This window comes from Solanum pennellii, chromosome 4 (assembly GCF_001406875.1).
Source record: "Solanum pennellii chromosome 4, SPENNV200".
Lineage (NCBI taxonomy): Eukaryota > Viridiplantae > Streptophyta > Magnoliopsida > Solanales > Solanaceae > Solanum > Solanum pennellii.
Genome location: NC_028640.1, coordinates 7,201,525 through 7,224,169, shown reverse-complemented (window position 1 = coordinate 7,224,169; position 22,645 = coordinate 7,201,525). Strand labels below are relative to the sequence as shown.

General features: G+C 33.3%; 3 protein-coding genes across 4 annotated transcripts; 2 read left to right on the top strand and 1 right to left on the bottom strand.

The window, feature by feature from the left end:
• Positions 1–1,288: 1,288 nt before the first annotated feature.
• LOC107016324 (mitochondrial acidic protein MAM33) lies at positions 1,289–6,183 on the bottom strand. Of its 2 annotated transcripts, XM_015216815.2 has the most exons (3): positions 5,845–5,980; positions 3,289–3,617; positions 1,289–1,850 (listed from the first exon to the last, which is right to left on the bottom strand). In XM_015216815.2, exons 1-3 carry the CDS (start codon positions 5,956–5,958, stop codon positions 1,685–1,687), a joined length of 609 nt encoding a protein of 202 aa, XP_015072301.1. In that variant the 5' UTR covers positions 5,959–5,980; the 3' UTR covers positions 1,289–1,684. The 2 variants fall into 2 exon arrangements, 1 of the variants encoding a protein (XP_015072301.1); XR_001456450.2 differs by lacking the exon at positions 3,289–3,617 and having other exon boundaries at positions 5,845–6,183.
• Positions 6,184–8,216: 2,033 nt separating this feature from the next.
• Positions 8,217–18,112, top strand: LOC107017975 (nuclear pore complex protein NUP93A-like). The gene is made up of 15 exons (XM_015218292.2): positions 8,217–8,400; positions 8,495–8,586; positions 9,550–9,616; positions 10,282–10,341; positions 11,911–12,000; positions 12,270–12,539; positions 13,362–13,457; positions 13,555–13,689; positions 14,038–14,091; positions 14,242–14,325; positions 15,246–15,332; positions 15,412–16,311; positions 16,669–16,850; positions 16,978–17,269; positions 17,665–18,112. Exons 1-15 carry the CDS (start codon positions 8,299–8,301, stop codon positions 17,740–17,742), a joined length of 2,589 nt encoding a protein of 862 aa, XP_015073778.1. The 5' UTR covers positions 8,217–8,298; the 3' UTR covers positions 17,743–18,112.
• A 1,878-nt stretch (positions 18,113–19,990) lies between these two features.
• Positions 19,991–22,066, top strand: LOC107016226 (zeatin O-xylosyltransferase-like). Its single transcript, XM_015216717.2, has 2 exons — positions 19,991–20,710; positions 21,072–22,066. Exons 1-2 carry the CDS (start codon positions 20,038–20,040, stop codon positions 21,812–21,814), a joined length of 1,416 nt encoding a protein of 471 aa, XP_015072203.1. The 5' UTR covers positions 19,991–20,037; the 3' UTR covers positions 21,815–22,066.
• Positions 22,067–22,645: the final 579 nt, after the last annotated feature.

The window sequence follows — 22,645 nt, the reverse complement described above, 5'->3', positions numbered from 1 at the left end:
AATTTAAGACAACTTTAATTATCACTCTATCTCTTTTTCCATACGCGATAACTATAAAAAAAAAAACCAGTTTAATGTCCTCATCAATTTCTTCTTGACTATTGGTGAATCAGAAATATGTTTTGTAATCTAATGTTCTTACGTCATTGACTTTTGACCAAAAAAAAACATTTTTTTCCTTATTCTTTCATGGAAATTTTATGGAATTAACCAACATGATTATGTCCATAAGAAAAAGACACATTAATAGTGTCTTTTATAATTGACCAATAACATTTTTTATTTAAAAAAAAAAAAAGAGGAGGAAGAAAGAAAAATCAGGTCAAGAAGACTTAAATTTTGTAATGGACACCTTATGTAAACTTGACTTTAATCTATTAGGTACATTTTTCCATATTCAAAGACTTAAATCGAAACTTTTAGAAATATAAAACTTCAACACTTACGATACACATGGAATTGTGAAATGTGAATGTGGTCATGCCATGGAAGTTTTAATTTTAAAAGGAAAAAAAACAAAGAAAAGTGTTCCTCACGCATAACACACCTTATATCATAATTATAGCTTCTCATACACAATATACAAACAAGGCATTATACATAAATATGATCTTTAACTTGAAAATTTATGACTCTTAACTTTGGATGTGTACAAGTAGACACTTAAATGTGTATAAAATTGAACAAGTAGACACGCGTGTCCTACTTGGCATGATACACGTAGGACGCCATGAAGGACACAAATTTTCTATGTAGGGTACCATGTAGGACGAGTATATTAATTTGTTCATTTTATACAAGTTTAAGTGCATAGTTGTGCACATCTAAAATTAAAGATCTTAATTGCCAACTGACGCCAAATAAAGGGTCATGTTTATGTATTATGTTTATAAACAATGTACGAGTAACTACACTTGATACAAATTGTTTTGAAACTACAATCAAATTTTATTTCAACAAAGTTGTTTGTTCTGATATTTTCTGATGGCTATAGCAAAACGCTGTTATAAAAACCATATAGTAATAATATAACATAAAAGTTCAGTTATAAATTATGTTTGTTATAGCATATGACTATCATAGAGAAATTTGACTATAATTATAAGCTAAAAATTAATTTCCAAAATGAGCAATTCTAACTAGAAAATATCTAAGTAATTGCAAAACAGACATGTAAAATGAAATTAACAACTTTATTTTTATTTAGTGTTATAATGATATATATAAACTTAAAATGAGAAGCTAAGAATCCACATTTAGTATTATAATGATATATAAAAACTTAAAATGAGAAGCTAAGAATCCACGTAGTCTATCCAACTTATTTAGGATTGAGGCGTAATATTAAGTAACATCACTAGATGATAAAATTTGTAAAAGAAGTAATCTCAAAACATCAAGTGCTCCCCTAATTACTCTTTCAACAAAATAATGAGTGTTCACTCAACTTACAATTCTTGAACCATTTTTTGACATAATTCTATCATGCAAGTTGCACCTGGCTGTTTAAATCAGATCTCTATTTCAGTAAAACGAGAAGGGGTTTACGTATAAATAGAACATACAGAAACCAACAAAAGTTGCAAGTAAACCAACATATGTTTCTCCCCCTCCAGCAATCAGTGCCTTAATGTCATGAACTCGAATCAAGTCAACTGCTAACCTGCATAGGGCGTTGTCCGTGTCATTCACTTGGTGTTACAAGACCTTGCAATTTGTGCAACCACTCGACGTATTGACCTTGCTCCTTCTTGTGTAAGTGTAGTAAGAGTGAATCCGCAAAACTTTTATCGACTCCTCTTGCTTCTAGATATTTGTGGAGCTCATCTCGAAGTCTCTCATCTGATGAACTGAAAAAACAGAAAAAATAAAAGGAACTCATAATTCATACATATTTGAAGAGAGATCTGATGCAAGAAATCGAATTGGTCATTCTTGAAGAAAATGCAACTGGCGACCCTTGAGATTGTAACAAAATAAACCAAGAAGAATCGTTTAATTTAAGAAACAATATGTACGCACAAACATCAAAATCATCCGGAGAAACAGATGAAAAAATTGCTAAAAATAAAGCAATAAGAGCAAAAGGAAAGCACTGTGTTTGCAAGAATGTAAAAATAGGGGATTAAACTAGCTTCTTCGACTCGAGCAAGTAGATACTATACAAAGCTTATAGCCGTGAAGTTAAGCAGCTTTTTTTCCACCTCTTGAGAATGCGATTTTAAGCTTTATATAAAGAACTCAGAGGGCTGACCTTTCATGACTTGGGGTACTAAAGGTGGACCAATAAAAGGACGCAAGCAGCTCAAACTAGAGGCACAAATTTATAATCCATTTCGAAGCTGGAATAAAAGGAAGCAACAGTATATTTAAATAAACTAAGAAATGAATATACTGTTTCCCTTAGCTGACAGGATTAGACGATTGAATACCATCTATGAGAACAGTTAACAAATGCAAGAATGCTCTAGCAATTTTTTACATACTTATGTGAGCTTAGAATAAAACAAGTTGGCAAAGCATTTGATAGAAAAGCTTGCTATTTCAGCGATCCTGTATCCAAAGTTGATGGTGACAACTCTAGAAGTTCTTAAAATTTAGAAGTATCGAACGACCTTAAGTCCTTAGGGGATATGCAAGGATTATAATGTGGTGATAGCTGTGCGGAGAATAATAATATATAATTGTTATATTAGGAACAATAAAACAGTGTTTGTTACATGGTAAGGAATAATATTTCTTTTATATATATAAAGTAAGTAACAATTTTATTAAAGAGATTGTACACAAAAATGCTTGTATACAAGAAGTATTCAAAGAAGTAGAGAACCTATAAAACGATATGGTTTCCTACAAACAACACCCAGTTTAAAGAATAACACATGAATTGTTATGTAGAAATAGACTATTTTAAGGGTAGTCTTATTTCTAGACACTCTTACATTAATTGTTATGTAGAAATAGACTATTTTAAGGGTAGTCTTATTTCTAGACACTCTTACATTGGTGATTTATGTATTCTTATTTAAAGGTAGGGTACGGCTGCATACACAACCACCCTCCCAAGTCCTCATTTGTGGGATTACACTAGGGTATGTTGTTATTTTTGTCGTTATCTCACATAAAATAATATCATTATGCGGAATTATTTTTCCATATACCAAAACCAGACAACTAATCAATGCATTGAGACTGAAACTTCTTCTAAGCCTATGAGTCCAAATGCTGAGCTCTCACTCCCCAAAAGCGAAAGTTGTTCTAAAGTGCTTCTACCGAAGGTGAAAGTACCCGATACAGGGACCTTTTTGGGCTGAAGAATCAAGGTCTAGTGATGGAATGTAGTTCATGTTTTGAATTTCAACGTCACAACCATCACCAACTTGAGCAGTTACCACACAATCAAACTGTAGCAAGAATCTCAAGCTAGGCTTCTTCACACCTACTTTCATGAAAGCGTCCCTAGGAAATTTGGCATTTTCATTAGAGCCCTCAGCACCCAAAAAAGCAGAAACAACAACTTCCTCCCCTGACTCGCATCTCCTGCGTAGAACTACGTCTTGGGATTGTGGTGAATCCCAGTCTACAACAAAATCGCAAAAGCTACTACTTTCATCATTCTGTTAAAATCAGAAAAAGAAAGCAAAACTTAAGAAGTGCTCAGATTTCAAACTATCAATTGCAATTAGTTACTCATATCAAGGTGGATGAGATTATAATTAAGTGATTTCAAGATTTCAGCTTCAATAGACAAAACTAATTTGTCTTTGAAAGGGAAAAAGACAACATAGCAACAAATTAATCAAATTTTATGAGACATCTGGTGGAGTGCAGCCATCATGAACACAAACATTTCTGCCCCAAATTGAATTCATACCTGTTTTTTTTTTGTAAACTATTTATATTTGATGAAAGGAACAGCTCTGTCATACTCCAGATGACTTTGAGGAATACTTAAGTGAGCCATCTCTATGATATTGGCTTCGGTTTTCTAGTTGTTTACTGTCCTTCAGATAGCTATTGTTTTTCTCTCCGTTACACTTGCTTTAACTTGATAGCATCTTGATGCCTACTTATTACTAACAAGTTGTTTTTACCCGTCTAACAAAGGGATATTTGAATGAGTTACTTCATTAATTATGATAAAGAGTATGCTAAACTGCTGCATCAAACTAACGCTAGGGGTCGTTTGGTAGAGTGTATTAATATAATGCAAAATAGAGTGTATTAGTAATGCATGTATTAGTTATACTTGCATTATTATACATAGATTATTTTTATACATTGTTTCATTTGGTGCATTAAAAATAGAATGCATTGCATTAAAAAATTATTTAAAAAGATTCCCTTCACTATTATGGTGGAAAAGATATAAAAAAAGGTATTAAGGAACAATTGGGTCTTTAATTGAGTTTAATGCATGTATTAAAAGCACTGCACTGCTAATACCTAGAAATCCATGGTATTAGCAATACACATATCAATGCATAGTAGAGTGTATATCAAACAAGGTACTAGTAATCCACAAGGCTAATTCATACATCATTGTTTTAATACACTCTAAACCCCTAAGAGTATGAAAAAGGATAAAATAAAACATTACCATTTGGGTAAACTGATCACATAAAAATATGAGTTTCAACCGATCAACTATTGAATATATGAACCCTTTATTTCGTTAAAAAATACAATCTCAGAGGATTCATCATAAGTAGAATATCTTGATGGCACCCAAGGGTGTGGCAATGAAGTGGGTTGAGAACGTCTCTGGTTCAAGTCCCAGTAGAGACTAAAACACTAGGTTCTTTCTCGCTAACTTACGAATTTAAAAAAGCCTTCATTAGGAGACAAATCAAACTAAACAACCCGGAAAAAGGAACGGTCAACTTTCTGGACATGTGATAGTTGAAGAGGGATTATAGATACTTGTCAATGAGATGCTGATACATTTTTTCCTTCGGGGACCATAGGGAGTGGTCCTCTTCTCCTACCCAACAATTTTGGCAGTTATTCTTGATTAACAAAGAGTGAAGCTATTACACTATGATACAACGGAATAATTTGTAGTTAGTGCCAGGAAGGTTCACATTGTCTAAATAGTTGAATTCAACAACATCAACAACTACTTCAATTTCAAACTGGCTGGGGTCAAAACAATCGGAATTCAGGTAAACAACTTTAAGATGGAACTAAGTTGAGAGATCTAAAGTATGGCCATATCACATACGAGAACTCTACATCCAGTCTCTTTTTTTCTTGGAATTCAAAAACAACTGTAGAAATCATGTATTCCGCTAGTAAACATGCTTAGTTGTTCACAAGACAACTCTAACTCAGAACAAACCACAAAACACATACATTTTGGTCAAATCTGGACATGGAAATTAACTCAAAATGAAAAAAGATAAAGGAAAACAAAAAGAGCTAGCTGAAATTTCATATGATTAGCAAAGAGCAGTTAATAAAGAAGTAGTATTATTTACAATAACATACACATATGAACAGTGAATAACTGTTTTTGTACTTCACATGAACATTATTCCAAATATTTTCTTATTTACTGCAGAAAGTATAACCAAATACAATTTCATTTTCAACTCCAACTCCATAGATTCCAAAAAAAGCAAAAAAAAAAATTGGAATCTCCACTCAAACGCCTGACATAGAAAATGTACTAAAATTCAAAGAAGACAAGATCAAATTAAAAATACCCACTAACCCTTTTTGCATAAGCTTCATAAAAACATAAAATTGGGTTTCAAAGAAACAATGTAAAGATAATCTCCATCAAATGGAGCCAATATACAAAGAAAAAAAATGGAATTTTTGAGCAAAAAAGAATTTTACCTGAAACTGTTTAACTGAAGCTTCATGGTTAATTTCAGATTGCAAAACTTTGAGAAAATCCAAATCTGCAATAGCTTTACGAGCTTGCCGTAACACTGCTGGAACTTTCCTCATCGCTCACAGGAATGTACAAGAGCTCCAAAGTTCAAGGGATTTGAAGAAACTGAAAATTGCAAAAATAACCAGTTTGAGGAATCTATTTAAGGTATAGGCGCTTTTGCAAATTTAGCTACTTTTAAAGTTTTGACTCATCGAAAACTAGATGATTTAGAAATAAGTAAAACCTCAACAAGAATATAGGTTGAGACCAACAATGTACGCGAGCTTGCACATACAATTTTGTATTCTATTGGACAATTGGGGAATGTTGGGGTGAACTAGAAAAGTTTGGATAGAGTTAGATTATATTTGATTTTTTTAATGGATCGAAAAAGAACTAGCTTTCTGATATTGGTTACAATTAATAATAATATAACAATTACATAAATTTCATAAGTGGATTTTAGAGATAAAATCTTAAAGGAGTAGAGAGGTTATTTTCAATTGATGTTTCGACAATCCTCTTTTTTATTTGGGTTGGGAAGAATAAGATGTATCTATAATGTTTTAAAGATTTTCAATCGATAGTTATGTCATTCGGCTCTGGGTGTACAGAAACAGATACTTGAGTTTGTATTAAGTCGAACAAGTATACACATTCATATATAATGTGTATACGGTATATTTGTTTGTTCAACTTTATACAAGTTTAAGAGTCTATCTACTACCTACGTACATCCAAAATTGCCAAGCTAAAGCTAGATTAAAATAAAAAAATTTCAAATATATACAACAACATAATTAATTTACAATAAATCTACTCATGCTTTATTTATATAAAAAAATAGTCAAAAGTCATAAAAAATATACACTAACAATACAATATAACTTACAGATATATAAGCTATACATTGACTATATGTTATTGTATACTCAAAAAACTGGATATAAATTAACTATACATGAAGTACATGACTATTTAATTTCGATCAATTCAAAATCAAATCTAAACTGTCTCTTCACTATGGACAACAATGATAGCGAATACTGAAATGGAGCATGCTTAAAATTCTAGAGTTGAAATACACTCGATATTTCAAATCATTTTATATATAATTAACTTAGAATAATTCACTTTTGCAACAAAACAATATTTTTAAAAAGGAGAAAAGAAGGACGAAAACAACGAAGAAGAACGAGGACAAAGTAGAAGTCACCACCGCCGCCGAAGGTCAAAGTTTAAAGTGGCCATTTTTTTGATAATAGTTAAGTTGACCAAAGAGTCTCTTGACATAATTTTCCCATTTAAAAAAAACGTTTATACTTCACACTAGGGTTGTTTGTGGTTCGATTTGGATCAGTTATTGGTTAAAATCAAAATCAAACCAATCTAGTCGATTTTTAAAAATTTTTAAAATCAAACCAAATCAAATGAAAAAAAAAACCATCGGGTTATTGACGGTTTGGTTAGGTTTTTTGATTTTTTTTAATTTGAAAGTAATATATTTTGAGGAAATACATATCTTGATTTAAAAAAAAAACATCTAGTACATGAACAATCCTCAAAAAAATTATTATTAGTTTAATTAAGCAATATAGAATTATCATTATACGAACAAAATTATTAAATTAAGAGAAAGCGTGTGACTATTTTATGAAAGGTATGGTAAGTAATAAATTTTGATGGATTTGGACTTAGAATTGTAATTGGGCTAAAATTTAGGTGTTAGGTTTGAGAAAATTGTAAAGTTAAAGACTTAATTACTTGAAATTTATTAAAATATTATATTATATTATTTATAAATACTATATAAATAATCATAAAATTTATATTTTCAATTTATTGGTTTAGTTATTTTTGCAGTAAAACCAAAACCAAACAAATAGTATTGGTTTCAAAATTTAAAAACCAAACATAACCTAATTAAACCAAATATCGATTTCTTAATCAATTTGGTTTAGATTACGGTTCGATTTGTTTTTTTAACCATAACCATGAAGACATGAACATCTACATCACACTATCCTCAATCTCAATTTATGTGATATTTTGAGAACCAAACAGTTTACATTTAACTGGAAATTTATGCATGAAATTTTCAATTTTCTTAAAATTTATTTATTTATAAATTACATAAAAAATTATATATTTCACAATAATTGATGATGAAAAACAGTTAAAAGATATATGTAGAATTTACAATCGAATATAAAAATCTCAAAATTGAAAATGTGAGAGTACACTCAAGACCATGCATATAATGGCCATTCTTGTAAATCATCCCCTATAGTACCTTGCAGTGTACCCGCCTCTAGAGAATAAATTATAGAAACTTTACCGCTCAAATTAGGGCTTTTCTTTTCTTTTCTTTTCTTATTCAGCAAAGCACAAAGTCCTCAAAGTTCAGTGCAACAATGGCGAACGACGTAGACATGAGTGGATGGAGTGAGCTTCTTCATTCTTCTTCGAAGCTTCTAGAACAGGCTGCTCCTTCAGCTCAGTTTCCTCCGCTTCAGGTTCCGTTAAAAATCATTTTTTTTGGTAATGTATGTTCGATTGTCGTCAATTTACTCTAGTTTGGAATGCTTTTGTTTGATTTGGAAATTTTAGAGGAATTTGGATCAATTGGAAGCATTAACAAAGAAATTGAAGGCTAAAACTTTAAGAACTGAAGCTCCGACTCAATCTATTGCAGCAACTAGGTACATTTTCTTTGTATTCAGTACTAGTAGTTTTTAAAATACTATGTTATTTTGCTGTAAGTGATATTTGATTATGAATTTTAGCTATATTCATTTGGGGTTTTGGTACAGTTAAGTTTCAAGTTGTGCTACTTTTGTATATCAACTTCTTGCAAAATCCCCCTTTTAAAACTGTTTGGCATGCTTTATTTAAGCCGAGGGTCTATCAGAAATAGCCTCTCTATCTCATAGATAGGGGTAAGGTGTGTATACACTCTACCAGTCTAACCTTCTTAGACCTCACTTGTGCGATTACATAGCATATGTTGTTGTTGTAACTTCTTGCAAAAAAGTCAATTCATGTACCATTTAATGCATGTTTGGCCTATCATCTAAAACCTACTTATTCTGAAAAATGCTTTCGTCCTAGGTGCTTTTTGGAAAAGTGAGTAAAAGCTTGTGTTTGACTAATCAATTTGAAAAGCACTATTGCTAATATTAGAGCATTCATTTGTGGCTCTGTGCTTGGCAAGTGCTTCAGTAAGTTTTTCTGGGTAGAAGTTACTTTTTAACTTCTAAGAAACAGCTCTTGCCACTTTCAGAAGGCACTTATTTTTCCTAAAATCTTGGACTAAGGTCCAAACACCTCAACTATCTAACATAAACACTTTTTTTCTTTCAAAAATTAAGTACTTTTTACTTCCCCGAAGCTTGGTCAAATAGGTTATTAGCTTTAGATACTGATTAAAACCTTCTTTCTCTTCCTCTTTATCTCCCTATTTCCCTTCTTTCAATTTTCAGACATAGGTTTGTTTCATACTCTCACCTGTGCTTTCAAAACACTTTTGAAGTTTTATATTTATTTGTAATCCATATACATGCATCTTCCATAGATCAGGGGTTAGTGGTTGCAATATGGAGACTAAGAAGTAACAGAAATGTAGTTCTGTAGAGTCTGATTGTTTGTTTCCTTTGCTTTGAAAGGCTACTAGCTCGTGAGGGTATCAATGCAGAGCAGCTTGCTCGTGATCTCAAGTCTTTTGAGTTAAAGGTACAGTTTTCCTTCCCATTTAGAGCTTTGCCAAGTCAATTATTTATTTTCGATAGTGCTCCACGTTTAGAATTTGTACACATAGAATGAATGATTACATATGAATGGTTTTCAGGTAATGGATGAAAAGTCAAAGGTTTGGTAGATGTTTTGTTAATGTGGATTTATCCAACAACATCAAAGCGAGTATTTGGTCTTACATATAATGTTACTTTTAAGTTGTGCCCAATATTTGTCAGATGCTGTTTTTGCCTATGTTGCTCAGGACTCTTCAAAAACGTCAATGGCTACTTTTGGCGAATCCGACACGTGTGTGGCATCAAAGTTGAAGAGTCCCTGCAGCTTAGGTTTTTGCTTTTAAAAAAAAGCCATGAGAAGGAGGCTAATATTCTGCATGACTACAAACCTTTTGCTGCATCATTAAATGAGTCAACTCATAGTAATGGAAAACAAACTGGAATTATAATTAGCAGTTCTAAATGTAAAGAATTAGAAAAAAGTGTTTCTCCTTTTCTTGAATAAGAATCTAAAGGATCATTTTTTATTCTATTGATGTTCTAAATTTGTTTGGTGAGGAATTTGGCTGGAAAAATCTCCCCGTCAGTTTTTATCTGATTCTACCTTTTGTTAATTTTCTTCACATTCCTATATTCCTTCCTCACCAGACGACATTTGAAGACGTTTTTCCTGCGGAGGCAACAACTGTTGAAGAGTATTTGCAACAGGTATTTTTAATCTTTTAATGTGCAGATGACATTCTTTTTGTTAGTACTACTATCGTCATGCATTAATTGTTATCATGTTATGTCGTTTGGTTGAGCTCATTCACTTAATGTAGATGAAATTAATGATGCGTCAACTCGATCTGTCCCTCTTCTTGGAGATTGGTTATTGTAATATTAATAAAATAGTAAGGAATAAGATGAGCAATTCATGTAGGGTGATTTGACCTGCAAGGTAATGTGTAGTGACAATTTTAAAGCATAATGAATAAGTAAGTGGTGTTCGATACGAAGAAGCATCAGCTGCAGTAGGATCTAGGTTTTATCGGTCATTGGACCACTTTATGCTTTCAATTTCGTTTTCGAATTTTATCGGGTGTCTCCCGAAGGGAAGACTATTTTCTTAGGATATGAGGATCATTTGCCACCAACACAACAAGCAGAAGAAAGCAATTGGGTTGGTAAGCGAACCAATATGCTCTCGTTGGTAGTCAGCGTTGTCACTCTTCAATGCACTCTCTTTCTCCAACTCTTCAAAGCACTTGCATATCCCAAGCCATGTTTTTTTTTTTCAATCTTTTTCTTTTACCCAATACAACTTTAAATGGTGAAGAGTTATAGCCAAATTGAAGGATCTAGGATACTCACAGGATGAATGTTTGAGAGATGTTTTGTTTTGTCTTTCCTTGTTTCAATGCATTTTACTTATTCTCTTTCAAGGGCATATTATGATATTGGTGTGTTTAAGTCTCTGATGTGAGTTCATGCTATATTATGCTAATTAAAAGAGTATTTCGATGAAGCTGCACAAAGTGCCTTTACCCATTTCATGCTAGTTCGACATGCGTACATTAAGGTGAACGAAGAGTTAATGTTGAATAGAGATGCCATTGTTGTTTGAGGATGACATCATTTCTATTTCATAGTTTCTTTTGGTGTAAGGAGAACATACCAGTTTGGGTAGATGTTTGGGGCAACTTTTTGGAAGTTGATGGTTGAGTAACTTATTCATATGACACTTTTTCCAGCACTACCTTGGAATATGTAAAAATTTGATTTATCAAAAAAAATTACAACACTCTTCTCACAATCAGGAGGTCCGGCAATCAAAGGAGATTCTTCACATGGTTATGCTTTTCTTAATTGTGGATTTTATGATTTATAAGGCACTTGTAGAAATCACATATTACTTGTGTGTGTTTTACAAGATCTTTTAGATGTTTTAATGCATACTGTAGCAGTTGTATTTTTCCTCCAATTTAAATTCTTTCAAATGTGGATATCCTCTACCTACTGCTTTTTCGTTCCTCTGCCAGCAATGAGTGAAGGAAAAATTTTCAGCATATTCTATGTGATATGTTCTGTTTTGCTTGAAATGCATCATTGTCTCTGGATTCTTCACTTCCTTTTCTGCAGTTTGATCTTCTTTTTTCATTGTCAATTTGATTGCCCAATTTTGACTCTTCTGTAATATCCAACTGTATCATATATTTCATGCATTACTGTATCTTACTTCATAGTGTAAATATTAATAATTATTGTTCTTTTTAATGTTGGAATGCTGGAAACCAGATCCATGAAATGGCAATGGTCTCTGCGGTTCAAGAAGCTCAGAAGGATAACCTAAAAAATTTCAATGATTACATGATGAAAGTTTTAGAGGTTAGTTTGCCCAGATGCTTTTCGTATGATGAGCTTTGTGGTATAAGTTGCTAATATCATTCGATGCTTTATCAAAATAGGTCATCGGCTGTCTAAGTTTGACTTGAAAAATTCAAGCACTGTGATACCTTTGTTATACCTATTGGCCGTCAATTACTTATATTATATTTCTTTGTATCTTGATTTTGACAAGTTATCCTATATGATTTTGTGCTCTTTACCATGCTTATTTCAAGTCTTGTTGCACTGTGGAACTCTTTTTGTTACAGAACGACTGGAAGAAAGAAAAGAGAGACTTCCTCCAGAGCCTAAGCCGAATTTCAACCTTACCTAGGACAAATATCAGTGAATCAAGCCCTCTACGTGGTCGTCAGGGACAAATAGCATCTTTGACATATAGCCCTCAGATTTCATCTGGTCCTTCTAGCATGGAGCCTTTAGCATTAACTAATAGGCCCATCGTTGAGAAAAAAGCTGCTGCATATGGAGAAGTTGTCAAGAATCTCACTAGTGCAAGAGAGCGTGGTTTACCCTTTAAAGTAAGTTCTGCATGTTGGTTCTTCACGACTTGATTTGATTTCTCCTTCCTTTGAAGCCAGTGAGATTCTCTGTTTAGTTTTGGTGATTATATCGGTTATTGCTTCAACAAAGTTATTAGAGGACTAAAATGCCAGTTCTTACACCTATAAAAGAACATGAATCTTGTGACCTGGGGGGACTCAAAAGGGAATGCTTACAAAGTACTTAGATTCTAGGAATTCTATCCTGTCATCTAATCAAAGGCCAGAGGGGAAAATATACATGAATCACTTATGTTGTAGTTTTCTTGGACAAACAATAATGTATTAGTAAAAAAAGTGAAATACTGTGATGTGAGGACTGTAATGTGATACTATTATCTGTCCTGCTTCATATGATGCTATTATTATTTGAAGAGTCAAACCTTTTTCTCAAACATCTCAAAGTATTTCAAATATACAAGATATTGTTTTGTGGTATTTATATGTTATATCTTATTTTTAAAAAAAATAAGGAATTGATGTTTGAACTTGCATAGGCAATTTGATGTTTCGATCGTCGTGCATAAAACCCTGTCATTCCTTTTTTGGACAGAGGGAGTAACTTCTGTATTGCTGTTGGACAACCAATCAATCCCTAACTAGTGAAAGTGTACTACTTGATGGGTGAAATTAAGAATTTATGCATATTATCGCTTTAACCTCTTATTTGGTAGCTTCCTCTTTGATGTCCATTGGTTGTTTCACTATGCTGATTTTATCGATTGAATGGTCTTGTTAATTGCGTTGAAAATTTTTCATACTATGTTAGAATTTTGATCAATTAGCTGTGATTATTGTCAGCCTGCTACAGCTTTTAAGTGTGCTCTTGAGAGTTTGGGTCTTAATGCATCTGGTGGGAAGTCAGTTGGCATTCAGAAGATCTGGCATCTATTGTCGGTATGGTGTCAAACTTGACCTTTGTATATCTTTGAATCTTGTGTTGTTAACATTTTCTAATCTGTAACTAGTTATCAATTTAACAAATTTGTAACAGTCTCTGATGGGTGAAGATTCAGCTATTCGACATAATGTTTCAAAGAAAATGTCTTTAGTAATTGGAGCTAGACGTCACCTAGAATGGGGTCATGAGAAGTACATCATGGAGACAATTCAAGCCCATCCTGCTCAGGTAATGAGTTAGTGTTGATGTTGTCAGTTGATAACCATTTCTATGATTTACTTCGGCACACGTTCTATTTTTCAGTTCAAACTCCTGATCTGTTCAGTGTAGTTAATTTGGGTCTTTAAATTGAGTTAAGGATTGCTTCTTGGTTTCAACATTTATGAAGTTCTTTTTGGCCCTTTTCATATTCTATCTTCTTCTTATTTGTCAGTAAAAAAAAGGAAAAATTCCGCCTTCTTTTTTCTTGGGCTGCAGTGAGGGTGAATGCAGGAGGGGGGGGGGTTCTTCGCCTCGTCACCAATTTCGATTTAAATTGACATTACTTATAACTGATGGTCTTGCTGACTATTATAGGCTGCACTTGGTGGTGCTGTTGGTAATTTGCAGAGAATCCGTGCCTTTCTCAGGGTTAGTTTGGCATCTTTATTAAATGTCATTATTAATCTGCAATCTTCATTTTAGGATGCAGCATGTACCATTTTCCATGATTATAGCATTTTTGCTTTTTACTCTCAGTTTCCATGACTGGATTTTCCTGATTGTTGTTCCTTATCTCAGATCCGTCTAAGGGACTACGGGGTTCTTGATTTTGATGCTGCTGATGCCCGTAGACAGCCTCCCGTTGATACCACCTGGCAGCAGGTTTGAATGCTTTACTCTGATTACACAAACCATCAATATGTAGGTTTTTGCATTTTGGTATGAACTATTAGATGTTTCCGTTTAGTTTTGATAGGTAATGTTTCAATCATGGTTTTAGATCAATCCATTCAATCAGATGAGCAAGTTATGACTCCAGTCTTGTTTAGTCTTGTATTTTAGGAATTGCCATTCCTTGTGTAAAACCGTAAGGTAGTGAATATATCCAGCAAAGTATATCAAACTAGATCACCTCCTTGTGTTTTGGAAAGAAATTGACCAGATCTGTTCTTTTTATAAGCATATATTGGGCTATATTTTGTGGGATAAGAAGTTTCACTTTCTTGTTTTGTTGTGGTCAGTTGGTGGTCTTGTGATCCTTCAAGATTCTAGTGTAGTTTGAGATTTGGATTTCTCTTAACAATTTCTTGAATTAACAAGGGTTCTTTACTTTTCTCTTACTATTGTTTTAACAACCATTTTTGCTGGTTTATGCTTATGCCTCTCTTAAATTCATTATTTGTTTATACTTCTTGCTTTGACTAGCACCCAAATTTTACAGATTACAGTCTCTTTATACAGTAATCTTGTGCTATTTTTGCTTAGATTTCCATCATATACTATCAATCTAACAACTAAGTAGTAGTTTTTTTTAATAACCGTGGTGTCCGGGTCAGCTTCCTCGCACCTCGACTAATTCCTCGGGGTACCTGATAGAGGGCCTCTATCAGCAACTAGTAGTAGAATAAAAGAAATACGAGTAGAAGTTATTGCTCTTGGTCATGAATTATTCTAATTTGTAAATGTGCATACTTCCTGTATTTATCCTATTTCTGCAACTACTTGAGCTTCTTACTGCACCTGTAACTGTACCAAGAAAATGTGTAGCTCAAACTGATTTTGATTATTGTATCTTAAAATAGATATACTTTTGCATGAGAACTGGCTACTTCAATGAAGCAAGAGAGATTTCCCAACAATCTCGCATGTCCCACCAGTTTGCACCTCTGGTATGTGTTCTGTGGATTGGATATTTTCTGTACGTTGTCCACTCTCTTTTCATTTCAACATTCCTTTTTTTTTTGGCAGCTTACAGAGTGGATTTCCACTGGAGGCATGGTATCAGCAGAGATGGCAGCGGTTGCTTCAGAAGAATGTGAGAAGATGTTTAGGTTGGGTGATCGAGGAGGTCGACCCACGTATGATAAGAAAAAGTTGCTACTCTACACCATAATTTCTGGTTCTCGCAGGCAAATTGACAGATTTCTTCGAGAGTTCCCTACGCTTTTCTCTACTATAGAGGATTTCTTGTGGTTCCAATTATCTGCTGTACGTGAGTCCCCTGCCAGGTCTTCTGCTGTCCTTAGTGAGGGGTTGGCACCTTACACTTTGGATGATTTGCAAGCTTACCTAAACAAGTTTGAGTCATCACACTATACTAAGAATGGAAAGGATCCTTTGGTTTATCCATATGTTTTACTTTTAAGCATTCAACTTCTTCCAGCCGTCCTATATTTGTCCAAGGACATGGGAGACGAGGGGTATAATGTAGATGCTGTTCATATGGCTATTGTCTTAGCGGACTATGGGGTCCTCTCTGAAGGTACATGGGTAGGTCAAAAATTTGGGGTCATGGATGCTTTTGCTGAAGCCTCTAGTATAATTAGGCAGTATGGATCATTTTACCTGCGTCATGGTGATCTGTTAATGTCATTGGAGTACTATGTGCAAGCTGCAGCAGCAGTGGGTGGTGGGCAGTTGTCGTGGAGTGGACGTGGTAATATTGATCAGCAAAGGCAAAGGACTTCAATGTTGAAACAACTTCTTACAGAGCTATTGTCGCGGGATGGTGGTATTGATATTTTACTTGGTCCCAGGGGTACTGGAGAAGAAGGTCAACTTGGAAGGTTTTTGACTGATGAAAAGACAAGACAACAATTTCTGCTTGAAGCTGCTCGGCAGTATCAGGATGCGGGGCTCTATGACAAGGTAATCTTTTCTTTCTTCCTGTTACATAGTGACATGAGTGAACTTATTGTTCTAACTTGTGTAGTTCGACATAAGACATAATAATCATTTCTTCATTCAATGACAGTAAATTATCTCTGTAGCATGAGATCTATTTTTGGTTAGATTTGAAGTCATTTTTTTGGGCAATTGTCGTGCTTAGCGAATAATGTCTTGTCATGTACTTTTGAGTTGGTCCATCAGTTGACAAAGAAAATTCTCCTTTAAGGATTCTTGAATAAGTTGTAGCAGTGAATCTTTCTTTTTGTTGGTCAAGTAATAAATTTCATTAATGTACATGTTATCAATTTATGAATTTTGTGCGCCTTATAATTTCAGTCCATCGAGATTCAGAAGAGAGTGGGGGCATTTTCAGCTGCATTGGATACGATAAACAAGTGCCTTTCTGATGCAATATGTGCCTTGGCACGTGGAAGGTTGGATGGGGAAAGCCAGACTTCTGGGCTTATTCTTTCAGGAAATGAGATCCTGGAGATGTTCAAATATTACCCTGAGATCAGGTAATTTGCAGATTTATCCAGTAGTCAAACATTTTCTGTTGTCGCTATAAATAGTTTCTTATAATGATGTTTCTGAATGCCTATGTGCTGTTCTGGAATGGAAGCCTAATCTTATCCAATTTTGCAGTCCCCAAGAGAGAGAAAATGTGTTGGCACAGCAAATTGTTCTAAGACAGCTGGAGGCTGTGCTATCCATTCATAAGCTTGCAAGACTTGGAAATCACTTGGATGCTATAAAAGAAGTAGCGAAGCTCCCATTCCTTCCTTTGGATCCAAGGACGCCTGATTTCGCAACGGATATCTTTCAAAATTTGTCTCATCATGTCCAAGCTTGTGTACCTGACCTCCTAAAAGTTGCTCTTCATTGTCTGGACAACGTTAAAGATTCTGATGGGTCACTTCGTGCTTTAAGAGCCAAGGTAAATTTTACAGCATACATATTCATGTTCATTCATTCTCTTTCATTTTTTGTGGCTTTGCTCCTATTTCCCTTTGGTGTTATGCCCACTTTCCAGTTATGATGTGTGCTTGTCCTTCATAAAATGTATTGCTAAGTTCAGTTTTTCGCTAAATATGATGAAGACAACTCTTTGAATAATGACTTTACTATTGGTTTTTCAATTACATATGACACCTATGATGAACCAAGTGTTCACAGGTCTGCTTTTGCTTCTAAATCAGATAAAACAGCAGCCTAGTACAACGTTTATTTCTGAACATATATTGGACAATGATTCTCATCATATATTAAGTCAAAACTTGTTTTAGTTAACAATTACATCTTGTGATAACCGATGTGAATTTGGTTCTGCAGATTGCAAACTTCCTGGCAAGCAATTTGAATCAGAATTGGCCTCGCGATCTGTATGACAAGGTTGCTCGCAGTTTATGAAGTTGAAGAATCAGAGTCGGTCTCTGCTGTTGTTTATTTTAGATGTTCAACATTGTACAAAGATCATTGAACAGGCTAAGTCCGGGCATCCACGTTGTTACATCCGGTAAACAAATCCTTAAGAGGTTTTACTTGTTCATGTCCACAATGGTAATCTTGTAGACAGTAAAGATTCAAAAGTATTGCCAGTGCATTATTTTCAAAATTTTCGACTACTTAATGTTAAGTGTCTCCGTATTATGTGTTTCACTCTTACTACTAGATCAGAGTTGTGGCCTGTGGGGCAGATATTAACTAGCGTGTGTAAAATCGTCCCAATCGAATCGATTTATGTCATTATTTTAGTAAAATGGTGTATAATCGTCCTGAACTATTGGGATGATCTTTTTTGATTTATGAAAAAAATTCAAAAAGTTCATGAACTGAACCGAATAATCTTATGCGTGTAAATATATTTTATATGTTACATTTAATTATTTAAAAATATTTTATTACATTTATCAAATATTAAAATAATTTAGGTCCTAAGCAGGAAAAATATATTTATGAAAGAAATATTTTAATAATAATATATTTTGACTAGATATTTTTTAAGTAAAAAATTAACCAACCGTAGCAAAGATAATTTGGATTGTTTAAAAAATTTAATTTGAGCTATATACTATAAAATATCTAAAATTGAGAGAATCATCCTATTAACCTCTCTTTCAGACTATCTCTAACCCACTCTATTTTACTTTCCATTTTCTATATTTGGAGAGTAAATAATATTTACTTTTAAGGTATGTTATTTAGAAATTTATAATAAAATTTAATTTTATATTAAAAAAGAATTTGTAAAAATAAAAATTTATTTTACATAAAAATTATATAGAAGTAATTATTTCACAAAAAATAAAAATAAAATTTTCATTGTGAATAAGAAAATAAAAATAATAATATAATATTAAAAAAAGAAAAAAGTTCTTTTTCTTTAAAAAATAAATTAAAGATTACGGTTGATTGTCCGAAAAAATAAAAAAATTCTACATTTGAAGAGCGAAATAGAATACGGAATCGGAGATGCCCTCAGTAGCCGCCTCTTCATTTTTTAATGAGTGGCTGACAAAAAAGATGAGCATTTCGAAAAGTTAAAATATTAGGTGGCTTTCAATAAATAAAAAATGAGTAAGGTGGATTTCAATAAATAAAAATTGCTGTAAAACACATTCAAATTATCATTTTTTTTGCAACCTCAATTATTACTCTTTTATTTATATTAAAAAAAAAAAAGACACATTAATCCTGAGTTGACCTACCTACGTCTATTATCAACAATGGGGAACAAATACTCCTCTATTATTAATTGGTTATCCATTTTTAAATTTATATATCTATTAAAAATAATAATTAATATATTAAATTTATTATTTTATCTCTATTAATCATGAGTGGGTGAATTAAAAATTTCAGAATTTTAAGAAGTTTAACATTTTTTAACGTAATTAGTTGAGGATATAATAAATTAAAAAAAAGCCAAACTCATAAATAGATCTCTAAAATTATTGGATTTTTCCTCTCAGGTATCTCAACTACGTTATTTTCTCATTAAATCATTGAACCACCCATAATTTGTTCCTTTTAAACACTGTTGACTGATTTTAATAGACTTTTCTATTGTAAATACCTTCAATTGTGTTCGTATTGTAATGATTTTGATTAAAGAAATGAATGTGTTAGTCTCATTTTTTTCTAATGTGTTCAAATGATTTCAAGTAAAACACAATTATTCTCGAATATTTTCATTATCAATTGAACCAATGAGTTCTGGAACAACATATGTATCCTCTATTAAATCTGGTTCTACATTAACCAGCAGTGTTTAAAAGAAACAAATTATGAGTGGTTTAATTTTCAATAGGAAAATAACATAGTTGATGTATCTGAGGAAAAAAACCAACAAGTCTAGAGATCCGTTTATGTATTTGACCTCAAAAATATTCTTTCTTAATTTATTAAAATGGACAAGTAATTAAGAACAACTAAAAAAAAAAGTGAACAAAGTAATTAAATACAGATAATATATAATGAACCGTTTTTGACCAATAAAGACCTTGGAGTGCACGACAAACAAATGAGTCAAATATGATTTCTATTCCCAATTTAATAATTTTGCCAATAATTATTGTCAATGTGCATCTTTGCATAATGACAAAGAACAAAAAACTACATAAAATATTTTGTATGTTTATATAAACCTTTCAACACAACAAACTTATCATCACTTCTCAAAAACTTGTTTTTTTTTCCTTTTCCATGGATAACATGAATCTTGAAATGTTGAAAAAAAAACAAGAAAATGAAGTATCTATAGTCATGGTTCCATTTCCAGCACAAAGCCATCTCAATCAACAGCTTCAATTAGCCTGCATATTTTCCTCATCATATAATCTTCCTGTCCACTTTATTAGCTCAGCTGCTCATAATCATCAAGCTCGTGTTCGAGCCAACGGATTAAAACAATCACACATAGACAAAATCCACTTTCATGATATCCCAACTCCTCATTTTGCCTCCCCTGCACCTGATCCTAATGCATTCACCAAATTCCCATCACAGCTTGTGCCATCTTACAATGCTTGCACCCTTCTTCGCGAACCTATATCTATGTTACTTCATGACATATCGTCTAAATCAAGACGAGTTGTCGTTGTTCATGATGTTTTAATGTCATATACTGTTCAGGATGTTGCTTCTTTGCATAATGCTGAGTCTTATATATTTAACTGTGTTTCTGTTTTCTTTATGTATTCTAGCTTTATATGTCTACCCAATGGAATGCCTATTCCACTTGATGAACATTTACTTCAAAAGTTACCTATACTTGAACCTGATGCACCAGAAGAGATCAACAAGTTGGTAGATTTTCAACTGAAGTATACAGATATCAGATCTGGTGATTTATACAATTCAAACAAAATACTTGAAGGTACTTTGATTTCTGTTACTATCTGTTCGTTACTTCTTTCTTGGATTTTGTTTCCCAACGGTCTTATCAGAAACAGTCTCTTTGAGGTAGAGATAATAAGGTATACGTACTCTCTACCCTCTCCAGACCCCATTTGTGGGACTACGCCGAGTATGTTATTTCTTGTAGTGAAGTTTTGAACTTCTATAAATTGAAGATCCTTTCTTTACCACAAGAATACGATAGCATCCACAATGTAGTTGTGAAAGAGTTTTGCGTAGGGAGAGAATATCAAAATATTATGCTTTTTAGAATAACTTTCTTTGTTATATTTTGCAATTATTAGCTTTCGCGTGATGTATGATTATTTCAATCCCAACAGGTACTTGTATTGATCTGATGGAAAAATTTGCAAGTAAACAAAACAAGAAGCAATGGGCAATCGGACCGATATTTCTGGCTGCTAAAGTAGATCATGTATCAGATAAGAGAAACAAATGTTTAGATTGGCTTGATATGCAACCTCCAAGATCAGTTCTTTATGTATCATTTGGATCATCAACTACATTTTCTGATAAAGAAGTGATGGAGCTGGCGATGGGACTAGAGCGAAGCAAACAGAAGTTTGTATGGGTGTTGAGAGATGGTGATAGAGGTAATATCTTTAGTGAGGAAGCTAGAAGATTTGAGTTGCCAGACGGGTTTGAAGAAAGAGTAGACGGTGTTGGTTTAGTGGTGAGAGAATGGGCGCCACAACTTGAGATCTTGGGTCATTCTTCCACGGGAGGGTTCATGAGTCATTGCGGATGGAATTCTTGCATAGAGTGTATTACTATGGGGGTACCAATGGCTGCTTGGGCTATGCATTCTGAACAACCACTTAATGCTTTCTTTGTGACAGAAATCTTGAAAACAGGACTTGTCGTTAGGGATTGGAAGAAACACGAGGAGATTGTCACTGCATCCGCCATTGAGAATGTCGTGAGGAAGTTAATGGCATCAGAAGAAGGGGACGAGATTAGGAAAAGAGCAGAAGAATTGGGAGCAGCAGTAAGGGAGTCCATAGAGAAAGGAGGTGCTTCTCAACTGGAGTTGGATTCTTTCATTGCTCATATTACTAGATAGACTTGCTTTTCACTAGTAATTTTTTTTTCTTCATGCTCGAATAATCGAAAACATTTCATTGTTCGTTTTGTTGAGTAACCTTAATTCATCATATGTGGTTCTTGATCATTACATACCAACTGAGAAATGTAATGAATTAATATCCATATATGGTGTCTGAAAATCCATAATGTTGCATCGCTCCTTCAAGGGGCGGTAGCTTTTCAATCAATTCTTCTCCAAGAAACTTTAGGCCCAAGTTTTCATATTTTACCAACAGGGGAACTTTTCTTTACAAGTTACGAAAAGAGGAATGTCAAAAATTCCATGTGAGACAACTGATTTAACTTTTAAAGTGCAGGTTAATATTTTTTGTTTCATCATTAACTGCCACGTGTGACTATTTAGCCATCCTAAATTGTTACCTTCAAAAATGTTTCCAGTTAATTTACCTGTGGTTAACGTAAATTTTGTTATAAACCACTACTTATAAGTGTTAGGATCGAATCCACACACACAGTTGATGAATAAAGAATACAAGAATTTTAGAGAGAATGAGATGAGAGATCTAGAGAGAGAAAGAGAGAAATCAATATTTCGTGGTAACACCCCGTGAGTAAACTTCCACGGCGATGGGGTATATTTATATTCATAAATCAGAGTATTTTTGGTTACAGAGAATAAATGGAGTAATATATAATAATCAGGCTCCACAACCTAACAATTCTCCCACTTGGAGACTGATTCAGTCATCCAAAAAATACATTCTCAAAAAAAAAAAAATCTCTTTATCATCAACATCTTTACCGCACCACAACATCTATAGCAAGAACTACAGAAGACCAAGCGAGG